Source organism: Zea mays, chromosome 6 (assembly GCF_902167145.1).
Source record: "Zea mays cultivar B73 chromosome 6, Zm-B73-REFERENCE-NAM-5.0, whole genome shotgun sequence".
Lineage (NCBI taxonomy): Eukaryota > Viridiplantae > Streptophyta > Magnoliopsida > Poales > Poaceae > Zea > Zea mays.
The window spans coordinates 177,530,015-177,544,826 of NC_050101.1; the positions used below are offsets into that span (position 1 = coordinate 177,530,015).

The following is a 14,812-nucleotide window of genomic DNA, read 5'->3' on the forward strand; positions in this document are numbered from 1 at the left end:
GAATGACGGACCGCCCGACGATGCACTTGCAACAGATAAGGTAGAAGACATTGCTACGTACCGTCGACGGCGGCGTGCGGTTTGCTTGACGCGGGCCAGATTTCCGGAGCGCGAGAGCACGGCGAACAGGCGAGCGATTTGAAAAAGTTAGGGTTTCTACGGCACAAGCAAGGGTAAGAAATAGTCCCGGCCGCGCCCGCCCCTTTTATAGATAGGACGCGGCGCTTTGGGAAACACGTAGTCCAATAGTAACACGTCCATCAATGGTCACATTTCAAAAACCCCCACGGGACCACTTTGAGCGAGGGCAGCGTCTCCACCATCTAGCGACGTCTTCGGCACCAGATGACTTAGTCGAACTGGTCTCTCAGAGGGCAAATGTTGGGGCGAAGGCGAACATGCTACCCTTCGCTCGAAGTCTTCGTCGCTGTTGGGGGCCTTCGTCTTTCGAAGGTCCTCAAAAACATGATTAACAATGTTTCCGGAGTTGTAATACATAAACAGGTACCTTCAGATTCAAAACAGAACCACAGTGGGAGAAGCATGAACAATACGAAGAATGATGCAGCGCCAAAGCTACGCGCAAGAGAGCTTCGGCATGACAGCAGGAAAGGGAACCGACTTAAAGGGGAAAATGCCATTTAGACCCCGACGAGTTACCTTATAGTCATTCGCAAATGTAAAGGGCATGAATGTAATTTCACATGGGATGCGTCCCATGCCTATAAATAGATGAACAGTACCCTTGTACTGTTCACGTGGACTTGGCATTTGGCTTTTGCATCTCGCTTGTACCTTTGTTGTCTATCAAGTCGAAGGTATTAAATGTAATTCAATATTGTTTTTATTTTCTCATGATAATATAATGGAGACGAATTTATAATGATATATGATTGTTTATGTCACCTTTTGTCTTTTACACGCTTCTTCTATTATCACCTTACCTTCGATATTCGAAGGTATGTCTTTCATGGCCTTCGTCTGAAGATCATTATATCCTAAGGGAAATAATGTTTCGAAGGACAAAGGGCGATAATATTTAACATTTTATGTTGCCTTGTTCTTGATTCATAGCATTTGAGAACAAGTCACCAACATTGGTGCCCACCTCCGGTGAACCCTTTTTCGACCACCTTCGGCAAGCACTGACCCTCGTCATGCCACCGAAGAAAGCTTCAGCGACAGGGGCTGCTGCATTACAGCCACTGGACCCAAATCAGGAGAACCTTTCTCTTCGAGAGGTCCAAAGCCAGAAGAGGAAGGCCACTAGCCCAACACTTCAGGAGGAAGAGTTGGACCAAGAAATCAGAAACATGGAGATACTTCATCAGCAAGTACAAAGGAAGAAGGAGAAGATGGCCCGACTAGCTGATCTTCAAAGGCAGATTAACGAAGCCACTGAAGAAGTACGCCATCTTGCTCAAGATGAACAAGAACGAAGACCCCAACATAGGGAACTTCATCAAGAAGGCTTCTTCAACGAGGATGGATGGTATGATGATTTCCATCATGGAAATTTTGCTTTTGATAATGCTTCTCCTCTGTCAGCAGAACTGCATGCTACCCCATGGCCCCCATCATACAAACCACCCTAGCTCCCCATGTATGATGGGCACTCAGATCCGAAGTAGTTTTTGATGAGCTACAAAGCAACCATATCTTCATATGGGGGCAATACCGCAGTCATGGCGAAATCTTTCGTCATGGCAGTCAAGAATGTTGCACAAACCTGGTACTCCTCTCTTCGGCTAGGAACAATCACATCATGGCAGAAGCTGAAGGACATGTTAATCACCAGTTTCCAAGGGTTTCAGACGAAGCCGGTTACTGCTCAAGCTTTGTTCCAGTGCACGCAAGATCACGAAGAATACCTCCAGGCGTATGTTCGAAGGTTCTTGCGCTTAAGGGCACAAGCGCCAACTGTGCCCAATGAAATCGTCATTGAGGCCATGATCAAAGGGCTTCGGCCAGGACCTACGACCCAATACTTCACCAGGAAGCCCCCTCAGACCCTGGAGAAGTTGCTCCAAAAGATGGATAAATACATCCGGGCTGACAATGACTTTCGCCAAAGAAGGGAGGAAGCCTACAGATTCTCTGAGATAACCAGGGGCTTCGGAGGAAGAATCCACCCAAGGCATGTCAGGTCAATTCACTCTACTCAGAATGACGACAGAGGAAGTTAGCTGCAGAAGTCACAATATACTTCACAATCTTCGGGGCAGCAACAAAGCTCTTTCCGGCCGACAGCTCCAAGAGGCAGAGGCGCCAGGGGCTTCGGAGGAAGGTTTGGGGATCAGCCCAAAAAATTTATTGCTTATTCTGTGGTGAGGACAAGGGCCATACTACAAGGATGTGCCATGTCACCATTCAGAAACAAAAGGAAATAGTAGAAGCTGCAGCTCAGTAGAACCAGCCGAAGCAGGTCATGCACACCGCTTCGTATCACTCACCCTACATACCAGAGTATGTGGGTAACCATCCTGCAGCTTCTGTTGCTTCGGCTAGCCAGCCACAGGCGTCTTGGCCACAGCTTCCACCTCCGCCACCACTACAGCCTGTGTATTCATGAGGCCAGCAGCCAGAAGGGAGCCAACAGACCCATCAGCAACGAGATTTCAGGGAGGAGTCCGAAGCTTGCACAGTCAACAGTACTGTGCCAGAATCGAAGCATATCTATTGAGAGATATCCTACCCCTAAAACAGTTTTTATATTCGTTGTCATTTTCTTTTTTAATAAGGAACAATTATTGAAAACCTAGTTCTCTTGTCATTTTCAATTTCTTGTAATAGCTTCGTTCTTGTCATAGCGAAATATATCTTCTCCACAGACTCACGAAGTCAAAAAGTCGCTGAAGCACAAAAGTCGTTCCTAAGGGAACGCAGGCCTAGAAATCACATTACAAGTATCCCTGAAGCTACAAAAGGTCGTTCTAAGGAACACAACGTAAGTTTGCCGAAGATATAAAAAGTCGTTCCTAAGGGAGCGCAGTGTAAGTTTTCTGCTCAAAAGTCGTTCCAAAGGGAATGCAGAGCCAAATACCACCGAAATATAAGGCGAAGCACGAAAAGTCAATGCGAATACCACCGAAATAGAAGGCGAAGAAGTTCAAAATATGTTCCTAAGGGAATGCAGAACTTACAACAAAAAGTCAGCGCTGATACACCGAAAAATAAGCGGTGAAGCCGAAAAATAAGCGGCAAAGAGATTGTGTATTCCACTATGGGGGTGCGAGTGTGTGTCTTCGGCATAAATATCATTTTGCATAACATAACATCATCACATCATTTCGCATAACATAACATAACATCATACATTATATTGCATCAATGGCACAAGAAGGGGATACAATGTTGACCTTCGGAGAATGTTTCGAAAAAATGAAATTGTGTTAAGGCACAAAATAAGTTTGAAGAAATACAACTTCATCAGCTCTGAGGTGGAGGAACAAATCTATTATTGACGAAGCATTAATGTTTTTGCGACGCTTGGAGGATTTTTTACGAAGCATAGAAGCTCTTCTTTACGAAGCATGAAAAGAAGGGAAGGTGTTTTTTCGCCAAAGGCTCAAAAACGGTATGTACATAAAAGTTTCATGCATCGCAAATAATTGAATTGCAAAACCATTCATATATTACATTCAAAACCTACGAGCACCGAATATTACAAGCATGTTCCAGCAAATGTTACATTAATATTTTAGCAATGTTTTTACAAATAGCTATTCTTCTTCCTTCAGGACTTCTTCTGCAGCTTCGGTTAATAATTTCGTGACAACTTCGTCCACAATAGCTTCGGCCATATTAATAATTTCTACTGACTTCTTTGTCTCTGGGTCGGCCAATGGGTCGAAGGGCTCTAGGGGATGAGATAGTTCAGCTGCAATAGAAGACATAAATTAGTTCGAAATCACAAAAATAAGCAATAAAGTTAAAAGCCATTAAGTAATACCTATCCGTTTTTCAAGTTCCGTAGCTTTTTCAGCTGCTTTTGTTGCTTCTCGAGCGTCATGAATGTCTTTTTCACTCTTTTCCATTATTTCATGCGCCATCCCTCGGCCACCATTTTCCCAAATATCAGTGAAAAATTTTCCACCTATTAAGCTTGCTTCGGCCGAGGGGTCCTTCGTATCATCAATAGACAAAGCAGCTTCGGCTTGGGCCAAAGTTTTAACATGATCGCACCCTGGTTTCTCCAAAATAGCTACAACTCCTCTCGCACCAGAGAACACGCAGACGTCCCCGTGGTCGCTCAAAATTTCTTCAAAAGTTCAGCTTCGCTGCTGATCCACTCAATTACGCCCTCAGGGTCGCCTCTTATGAAGTTGTCTTCGCTTGAATATGCACCCACGTTGGCGAAGCTAGCTTTTATCTTTTTGACACATTCTACAGACTTTTCAAAACATCTTTCTTTCGATGACCGAAGCTCTGCAACTGCTTTTTCAAAATAATTTTTCCAGTATTCACTGGCATCTCGGTCAGCTTCAGCAATAGCGCATTTCAATTTGGCTTCGGCCAGTTGTTTTTGAAGGCTTTCAATCTCATTCCTTTGGATTTCAGATTGAGCCTTGAGGTTATCTTCACCCCCCTTTACTTTGTCCACTAATGTAAGTAGAATTTTGTCTTTTTCCAAAGCTTCGTTCCTCAGCTTGATAACCTCTGATCGAAGGTTGTTGAGAGCAATAGTGCACCTCTCGTCTTTGGCATTCTTTTGCGCCCTTAAGGCGTTGCTAAGTATTAAACCCTATATGAAAAAATGAATGGGTTAATATAAGAACAAAAGAATAATTCAAAATTCATAAATTTCCAAATATACAATTTTTGTACCTTCAGACTGTTATATGCAAGACTATCCGCAAGATCGTCCTTCGACATGGCGCAGAGGCCAGCTTCAAGCTTCGGGAACCCCATACTTCTGGCCATCTCTCGGCAGACAGATAATTCCTTGTTCTCTGGGAGGCAATACAAGAAGTCATCTTCATTTGTGCCATTAAACACTAAGGCCCCTTTCGGGTACTTCAGTTCTCGGGCATAGTGTTTAGCTTCAAAAATTTCTTCTTCAGATAATCTTTTTCCCGAAGCGTGTCGAATAATATAATCAAGGACTTCGGAAGACGCTTCGGGAGTAGATGCGACAGCTTTTTAAAGAAAAATCTGTTTTATAGCTTCTTTTCTCGCTGCCTTTTCTCCAGTTTCCGAGGATTTCTCTTTGATAGGCTCTAAAGGCCCAACTTCGGCATCGGCCTGGCTCATTGTAGCTTCGGCTTCAGTTACCTTTGCCTCGGTTTTAATTTGCGCCTTCGAAGCCTTAGCAATTTTCCCTGGAGTAGAGCTTGAAGCTTTTATTATCTCTAGTACATCTAGTACACTAGCCATCCTTTTTCTCTTGGGGGTCGCTGCTAGACCTTTTTGTGTCTTCGGCACCTCCACTCCTGCCGAAGGGCTTAAAACATCTAATGTTTTTGTCTCTTCGATTTTTTATTCTTCAATTTTGTCAGTCTTCGGCATTGCAGCCGACTATTCAATCTTCTGCGTAAGAGCAGGTCCTTTGGCTTCAGTAGCTGAAGAAGTCCCACCGCTGAATTCAGGCACTATGGCCGGTTCAATGTAGCGCGGTCGGTGAGTAAGGACCTTCAACTTTTTCCTCTTCGGTGCGGGCTCGCTTGAGGTAGCCGAAGCAGCAGCCTTCCCAGGAGCTGCACCCTTTCTTTTCTGCCCTCGCGGCGGGTAGTGATAGTCAGGGTACACAAATCCAATAGCATCAAAAACTCTATTTAGCCTTTTCTTTTTTCGGCTCCCGAAGGCCGCAGATAGTGCATTATCTTCAGACTTGTAGTATGTTCCAAGTAGTTCATCACTAGTATTTTCAACACACTTCAGCCAGTCATCGTCTGGTTCGATAAATTGGTCTCCAAACCTGGAAGTATATTTCAATCGAACCAAACCACCTTCGCTAGGGTTAGTGATGGTTTCCTTTGGCATTTCCCAGCTGTCTATCAGTGGCCATATCCTGTAGGCTACATGTTCTTGAACCAAATCTCTTGTCCCGATAAAAGAACAAACTGTACTGAAGGCCCTTCGGCATGCTTCGGCTGCCTCATCAATCTCTACCTTCGGTTTCTGAAGGCCGAAGCGTGACCAGATGGGTCGCATAATGATTCCTTTAATATCTTCTCTTGCTTTCAAATCATTTTTCACGTAAAACCATTCTTCCATCAAGGCTCCGGGCCACCTCTTCCGGAATGTTGGCACTGGGTAGCTTGCACCAGAGCGAGCAACAAAGTTGTAGCACCCAAAGTTGTTATGATATTGTTCCTTACCCCAAGGCTTCGCCTCATACGAAAGCTCGCGCATACTGCAAAAACATCTTGCGCTTGGCTCTAGACCTTGACTCCTCATAGCCCAGACGAAGATCCCCATTCTGATAATAGCTTCGGGAGTGATCTGGTGAAGGAAAATCTAATATATCTTTAAAACTTCAACCACAAATCTGTTTAATGGGAACCGAAGTCCAGCTTTGAAGAAACTTCGGTAGATTACAACTTCGTCTTCTTCAGGAGCAGGAGTGGCTCTGTCTACGTCAGCCCTCACAATAGAAATATCTCGAAAGTACCTTCCTCTCATATTATCAAGATGACTTTGTTTGATAGTTGATTTCCCGAAGACTGTGTGACTTGGTCGCCAAGGACGATCTTCCGAGTCTTCGCCTCCACTCTCCACATCATAACTGTCACTATCATCAGTATCTTCAGACAAGCCTTCTAATATTTCTCTGGTTATCTTCTCTATGTTTGTTTTTGCAATTGACTCAATAAATCCAGCGGTCTTCTCCTCAATGAGCTTCTCCTCCTCGCTCAGCTTCGTCTCAGCAGCAACTTTTTTGTCTTGAGACATCTCTTCTTCGGAAATGGCGAAAATGTGTCCTTAGAACCGAAGCTTAGAAAATCTAAGAAACTAAACAACTGCAGGTAAGCAAGAGCTAAGAAATTGAGCAAAGCAAAGCAGGCGGCAAGTAACGTACCAAATGTGCTCGGGGTGAGTTCTTATTTATACGCCCAGCGCGCTCCAAGTTGGAGGGCCCCGTCTGTCATTGACTGTTGCTATTCTAGCAAAGGGAAGGTGTTTTTTCGGACCTTTGGCTCAGGGCCTTCGTCCACATCACAAACTGAATTCGTTATTCTAACAAATTAACCTTGCGAGGGGCTACTGTTGGGGGCCTTCGTCTTCCGAAGGTCCTCAAAAACATGATTTAACAATGTTTCCGGAGTTGTAATACATAAACAGGTATCTTCGGATTCAAAACAGAACCACAGTGGGAGAAGCATGAACAATACGAAGAATGATGCAGCGCCAAAGCTACGCGCAAGAGAGCTTCGGCATGACAGCAGGAAAGGGAACCGACTTAAAGGGGAAAATGCCATTTAGACCCCGATGAGTTACCTTATAGTCATTCGCAAATGTAAAGGGCATGAATGTAATTTCACATGGGCTACGTCCCATGCCTATAAATAGATGAACAGTACCCCTGTACTGTTCACGCGGACTTGGCATTTGGCTTTTGCATCTCACTTGTACCTTTGCTGTCTATCAAGTCGAAGGTATTAAATGTAATTCAATATTGTTTTTATTTTCTCATGATAATATAATGGAGACGAATTTATAATGATATATGATTGTTTATGTCACCTTTTGTCTTTTACATGCTTCTTCTATTATCACCTTACCTTCGATATTCGAAGGTATGTCTTTCATGGCCTTCGTCTGAAGATCATTATATACTAAGGGAAATAATGTTTCGAAGGACGAAGGGCGATAATATTTAACATTTTATGTTGCCTTGTTCTTGATTCATAGCATTTGAGAACAAGTCACCAACAGTCGCCTCCCTTCATCGACGATGTCCACGTCTACAAAGCACGCCCGAACAGGCCGAGAGCGTCGCGTGGATGAAGACCGGCGCGGTCCCCCTTCGTTCTCTCTGTTGTAAGACGAAGGCTCTGTCGAAGTCTACGGGACCCACGTCCTCACCACGTCGGGAGGCCCAAGTAGGATTCGACCCACTATGACGGGCTTCGCGTGGGTAAATATGTTACGGGCCACGTCTGTAATAGCCTTTTCTGTAATGACAGACTGTAACCCCTTCTCGTGTGAATATTTTAAGAATAGACCGGGTACTCGAGGACATAAACGTCTTTAACAAGGGACGGGTGGCCACTCGAGTGCCTATAAATACCCCCGTACAGTGCCCTTGAGGGGTCAGATCAACAGAGCTTTTGTCATCCCACGTTAAACTTTGCTTGCACTCTCTCCACTTCCCCGTTGGATCTACTTGCCCAGGGGAGCAAGTTCCAACAAACAAATGGAGTATGTTACAACAATGGGACATCACACTGAGGCCCTGAGGCCCTGTTTGTTTCCCTTCTAAATTATATAAACTAGATTATGGTAGAAGGGTAGGAAGGTAAAATATCACTTTAGGATCACAAATAAGCTAACATAAGCTACCCAATACTAGTTTATTTTAGCTTATTTGTAATCCTAAAGTGAAATTTTACCTTCTTACTCTCTCACCATAATCCAACTTATATAATCAAGGAGGGAAACAAACACATCCTAGATCTATCAATGCAATGCCCTTCGTTGCAATCTAGGCAAACAAGTATGGCTAGTGATGCATGATACCACACTGAAGGCCCATCCAAATTTATCACCATTTCTTCAAATACAGCTGAACATAAAGTAAAAAGTATGAAGAAACAAACAATGTTTTCTTTAACCAAGGAGCACATTAGTAACATTTGGATGGTCAAGCTTATGCCAAACAAAAACCTCTTGCGACAAAGCTACTCTTAGCGCTGCAATATCTTGTTCTGACCTTTGCCCATCCTCTCCTCAATCGTGTAGTTTCACTAGAAATTATCAAAAGTAACAATATCACATAATAATTAATAATTGTAACAATATGTTATTGTTTTAGTATCAATTGGCAGTCTAAAATAAGGACCGGGTTGATATGATCAGGCAATTCGAGGTACCATGGTTTGGGAGGAGCAGGAGTTAAATGTTTGAAATACATGCATTAGGTATATGAATAAAATATAGAATACTATGTGTTCCACTATCCATGCCACAATTAAATATACATACTCAAATTTAGATGAAAGAACGACCATTACGAACCGACCAACCTCACAGGCATCCCTAGAAAAGAGAAACCCTAGCCACCACCACCTCTCTCCCTCCCCTTATCACGCCTCGCCGTCGTGGGAGGGGCCCACCAAACTCCATGTGGACCCCAAGGAAGGCAGCGACAGGGCCCTTCCTGTCCGAACGCACAAATCTGCGCGATGGAAGCGATGGCTCGATGTTCGGCTTGTTGCGGCGATGGAGGCTCGTCATGCGGCCTGTTGTGGAGACAGTGACTTGACCCGTGGCCTACGATGGCGGTGGGTTTCATCGCGCGGCCTGTGGAGGAGGCGGCTTGACCCATGGCCTGTGACGAGGACAACGACGCCTCGTCTCATGGCCTGTGGTCCGGCTTGGCCTCCCCCTAGTGTCGCGACTGTGAAGCTTGCAGGGTGTGGAGATGGCGATGGCTATGGGGATGAACCCTGTCACGGTGGACGCTGTGGAACTCTCGCGGCTGCATCGGAAGCTACCACTGCGTCCGACCGTGGATGAGGTGGAGGCATCGACGGTGATCCTGACCTCGGCGAATGCGAAGGAGGCGTGCCTCGCTAAAATCACCAGGGAAGAGAAGGCGGCTCGAGCGTTGGCACAGGGCGTGCTGGTCGAGCTCTTCGACGTGGTGAGCTAGGTCGGCCGACTATCGTGTCCCTCTTGGCGTGCACATGGCTATCGGTGGCCTTGACATGGATTGCGGCGACTAAGGTCCATTCTTTCACGTCCACTGGTGAGCACCGCAAGGCTTGCAACTTGCTTCAGTGGGTTAGGTGATCAATATATGTTCCTCGCATTCATCTTCATATTTAGCTAGTGTTGATTATACCTGCTTTTCTATACATGTCATCTTAGCATCTTGCAACGATTTTGCTTACTCAGACAGGGTGTCCTATCTTTAGAGGCATTTGACAAACTCGATTAGTGAGTGCTTTTTGGCTGGTTCGTGAAACAACCATCATAGAATGACCTTTCTAAGGATTGATTCTCTCTCGTAGAGTTTGTGGTCGCTCGTATGGGCTAAGATTAAGTGGTATGGCTACATTAGCTAGCTCGGGTCGATTGTGGTGGCGACATTTGGTTTTCTTGATATGGTGGTTTTACAGGCCTTCAATTTCGGGGAGAAATCCCTAGATCTGATCTTAGGTTGTTGTACCTAGCAATGGTCTTGTTGAAGTCGCCAATTAAATTTTGAGGAGCCACTCTTTTTGGTGAAAGGCTTTAGTTTGGTCTTGACTGATTCGATCATCGCAACGACGGTGCGTGCACATATCGTGTTTCTCTTTGGAGACATTGTTGTTGGAGAGGGGACCCAAGTGTTGTCTGGATAGCGTGAAGACTGAGTTGTGTGGTGTAGTTCACTGCGATATGATAATTTTGTCACGTTTTTTTCCTCCCCCCCTCTTGGTGGTGTACAACCTAGTTGTATAGAGGCCGGAAGTCATTTTAGTGTCTTTTATCATCTTGATGTAATTCACTAAGATCAATAATGATGGAAAACAGCTCTTGTTTTTCCCCTTATTTTTAGTTAATTATGAGAAGCAGAACTGATGCAGAACTGAACCTTTGTGTGATTCACATAGATGTGGCAGAATCGAAAATGCCTGCTCCTTCAAGCTTAGCGGTAAGATCGTACGTCTGGAAATAGCCCATACAATCTGAAGCCCGTACAAAATAGCCCAGCAAGAGAAATAAAGGCCGAAACGGCCCATTTGTCTAGGTGTCTCGTCTCTAGGCCCTGGCCGCTAATTGAGCACACGTTCGTCTTCCTCCTTCCGTCCCCCGGCGTCCTTATCCCCACACAAGCGCCGCTTACCGCCGGGACAGGACTGTTGGAAGTCCCCAGACGGCAGCGATGGCGGAACTATCGACATCTTCGGATGGATTGGTGGACGAAGAAGCGAGGCAGCAGGAACCAGGTTCAATTTGGCAAGGGATGCTCCTGTAGTCCTGTTCTCTTTGGCTTTTATATGCTAATTGCTTGTGCTGCTAACCGTTAGGGTTTCATCGCCTTGCCTGTTCGAAGGGTTAGGGGTTCCTACTGTCCAAATTCACCTGATCCAACCTCGTCCGTTCATACCGTTTCCTGATACGTACTACACCACATCCCGGAGATGTGTTCACTTTCAATTTTGAAGGCCTGTACTGTACTGTACCCTAGTTACTAAACCTTGGGTTTCCCTCGTCTCTCGCTTCATTTAGGATACGTACGACGCTTAAGTCATTCAGATCGGCTAACCTATCCGGTGGAATGAGTACTGTCTGCGAATCTACATCATGCCTTTGTGAATTTTCCTTCAACTTTAGTAGTATTATTAAATTATACCCGTTTTGAGCCCATACGCTTAAAAGAGGGGAAACAGTAATATTATAGCTTTAACGAACACACGATTGGAGTGTCAAGCATGGATCATATTTCCTCTGTTCCTGTTTATATAGTACCATCCGTGATGCCGTTATAGTATTTATGGAAGTCAAACTTTTTTTGCTGGACTGCATACAGGACAAGGAAGCGCTGAAGGTAGCCATGGTCTGCAAGACACAAAGGAGCAGGACATAAAAAAGGGAAAGGCGGCTCTTGTTTCCACTGAACTGCTGAGGGAGGATCTGGTTCAGAGTGCTGTTAGTTTTCTGAAACACCCGAAAGTAGTAGCCTCTTCAGATGGACAGAGGCGATCTTTCCTTGTAAATAAAGGACTCACCATGGATGAAATAGATGAAGCATTTCGACGTCTACAAGTAAGATTTGTTTGCTTAATTTCTGATTAAGTCCGCATCACTTATTATTCTGATTTCTTTTACTTTTGCAATTCTTTTTTTGTGGGAAAATTAAAGAGCCCGTCATCGAATTCTGCGAGCTCAAATATGTGCACATCTCAAGGTATGGCAGAGTCCATTTACTAAGTTAGCTTTTTATATGATATTTTAGTTCTATATGTTCGTGGATCATATAATGATGTTTCATTGTTTATGTGTGTTTTCCGCTGTAAATGATGGTGATTCCATATGAAATTACCCATTCAGAGTTTCAGACCTAAATGGCTTCATCATGACAAATCTAACTTAGTAACTTCATTGCCTTATTATTGCCTGCATTTTGTCAGGGGTGTTTGATCATTCATGCAGGATTACTGAGGTCAGCACAAACTACAAATAATAGTATTGGCCAGGCATGACTGGTATCTATGCTGCAAATTTTAAGCTACTGCCATTTTCTTCAATGCAGCAGGAAATTAAAGTCGATAGAAAGTGTATGAATGGTTTAGGTTTGCCAATGCTTCTCATCTATGGTAAATATTGACTATTCCCTGATTACCTTTTTTTTGCTAACGTTTCTACTCCCTCCATCCCAAATTGTAAGTCATTTTGGCTTTTTAGGTATGTAGATTTTGCTGTGCACCTAACTCTAAGCCTAGACACATAGTAAAAACAATATATCTAGAAAAGCCAAAATGACTTACAATTTGAAAAAGGAGGGAGTACTTTCATTTATAGAGAGGGTGGAACCTGAAGCTGGACCTGTGGCCCCTGTGGTACCTCGTCATCCAAAATCATATATGGAGGTCAGCTACCTATCTAAAACAGGAGTAAATGGTTGCAAGTTTAATCCTTATGCTGCTGTGGCAGATTTCTGCATATGTATATTTGAATTTTTTGTGAAGTGTTCATTTCTTAGGTAGCTTCATCTCAATATAATTAAATTAACTTCAGAAAGTAGAATCGGTCCTAACCAGCCATTGCTGCATGGTACATGAGTTTTTTTAGCATCATGTTGGCTCTCAGAGTTTTTTCCCCTGAAAATTGCTGGGAGGACTTCTGCCATGAAAATATATCAATAGAGGAAATTGGTTCTCCAAGGTTAACTTACCTGAAACTGGACTTAGATATTAGATTAAAAAATGAAGTATCATTATTAGATCTAGCCAGTTGCAATATCAATGCTCTTTGAACATGCATCAATGTGGGGTTGCTTTCTTCTTCACTAAGACATGGAATGGTGGGTGAGAAGTTCAGTTGATGGGTATTCAAGCATGCTGGTTTCAGTCAGCTGTTGCATCATGAGAATTCTGCTATCCACTTCATCTTATCATGCATTGTCCCCCTTGTTAAGCTACCAGGAGTACACCAAACATTACAAAATCTGGAATTTTGGTATATGTGGGCTTACTTTCCAAATACACTAAGTTTTTGCATGTAAACGATATATGGTTTCAAGTTTATCTGACTCTAAAAAAATGATTTCAAGTTCATATCGAGCCAAACTTGGCTTCTGAAATGTGATTTGACTTGGCAGATCATGGAAATGATACAAAGGGGTGAGCGGCCAGACGATATACAGGCATGTCTGGATTCCTAGTTATCTTCTTAGAGTGCTGCTACATATGAACTATCTAGTTTTGTTGTCGTATAACCCTTTTGTTTCTATTGTGACATAGGATATTAACGATGACCCTCCAAATCCTGATCAACCAATCTCAGAACCTCGTATGGCACCGAAACCAAAGGTTTGTGCTTGAAAGTTGACTGCCTATTTGCCTAACCACACACACACACGCACACCTTTCTTAGCATAGATCTGTTCCTTGCGTAGTCAGTGAATCATGATTGCTGGGGAAGTAGCATATGCGTTGCTTGATCCAGATTATCTCTTGGTACCAGTTTGACATTTTTTTTGACAGCAGTTGGCTCACATTTGGTTTCATGATGAAACAGCCATGGGAAAAGCAAGGTCAAGGGAGTTTGGCCTGTGATTTGAAATCGCTGCCAAGGGAATCCGACGTGCTGAGGTCAGAAGTTCAGCACGACGACGGCACCAACCAGGTTACGGAGTCCGCCGATGGCGCCAACCAAGCGGACTCATTGCTGCAGGCAGGCGTAGCTGCTGGATCTGAATCTCCTGGGGTTCCAGATGACGCCGCTTCTTCGCTTGAGTAACCACCGCGAAAATAAATGAATGACGCCGTAATCAGACGCGAAAACAAACGACCTCATTACCACAACACTGTTCTGATATTTTTGGGTCCTGAGAGAGCCACTTGAGTTCACAATAAATGTAGTACCCATCACTGGATGATCTTTTTTAGTTGCTGGAACCATATGATATGAGCATTGTTGGCACTTGCTCTCAGCAGCAAGGAAGCCAACAAGGGTGAACGGTGGTGACAACAGGGTTACGCGCACGGGGGCAATAGCTCTGTTGATCTAGCCTCTCACGGGCACTGTGCGGGGGTATTTATAGGTATCTGAGTGCCCAGCGCCTTGTGTTAAGGACGCATGTGCCCTCAGACACCTAGTTTATCCCCAGAATATTCCCATAAAGCGGGGTTACAAGCCGTAATTACAAGAATGCCTTTACAAACTAGGCCCGTAACACAAAGGCGGCCACGCGGGGCCCGTTACAATGGGCCAGATCACACGTGGGCCTCAGAGCAGGACGAGGCCGTGCTACGGGGAGACGTCACCGCAGGCCTTCGTCTGGTGCTGAATGAAGCGAAGGGTGTCCCTGTCCGTTTTGTCTTCGTCAAACCAGCGACTGCAGCGAGAGACGACGAGCGAAGGGTGGCGTCTTTGCCTTCGCCCCAACATTTGCCCTCCGAGGGACCAGTTCGACAAAGTCACCTGGTGCCGAAGA

General features: G+C 44.5%; 1 protein-coding gene across 4 annotated transcripts; it reads left to right on the forward strand.

Annotated features, from left to right (window-relative positions):
• Positions 1–10,907: 10,907 nt before the first annotated feature.
• Positions 10,908–14,278, forward strand: LOC100193948 (uncharacterized). 4 transcript variants are annotated; one of them, XM_008649198.4, is made up of 9 exons: positions 10,908–11,099; positions 11,684–11,919; positions 12,016–12,061; positions 12,285–12,316; positions 12,410–12,446; positions 12,676–12,743; positions 13,475–13,519; positions 13,617–13,685; positions 13,894–14,278. In XM_008649198.4, exons 1-9 carry the CDS (start codon positions 11,036–11,038, stop codon positions 14,113–14,115), a joined length of 819 nt encoding a protein of 272 aa, XP_008647420.1. In that variant the 5' UTR covers positions 10,908–11,035; the 3' UTR covers positions 14,116–14,278. The 4 variants fall into 4 exon arrangements, with proteins under 4 accessions (XP_008647420.1, XP_008647421.1, NP_001132489.1 ...); NM_001317025.1 differs by having other exon boundaries at positions 10,948–11,099; positions 12,407–12,446; positions 13,894–14,245; XM_008649199.4 differs by lacking the exons at positions 12,285–12,316; positions 12,410–12,446.
• The last annotated feature ends 534 nt before the right edge of the window (positions 14,279–14,812 follow it).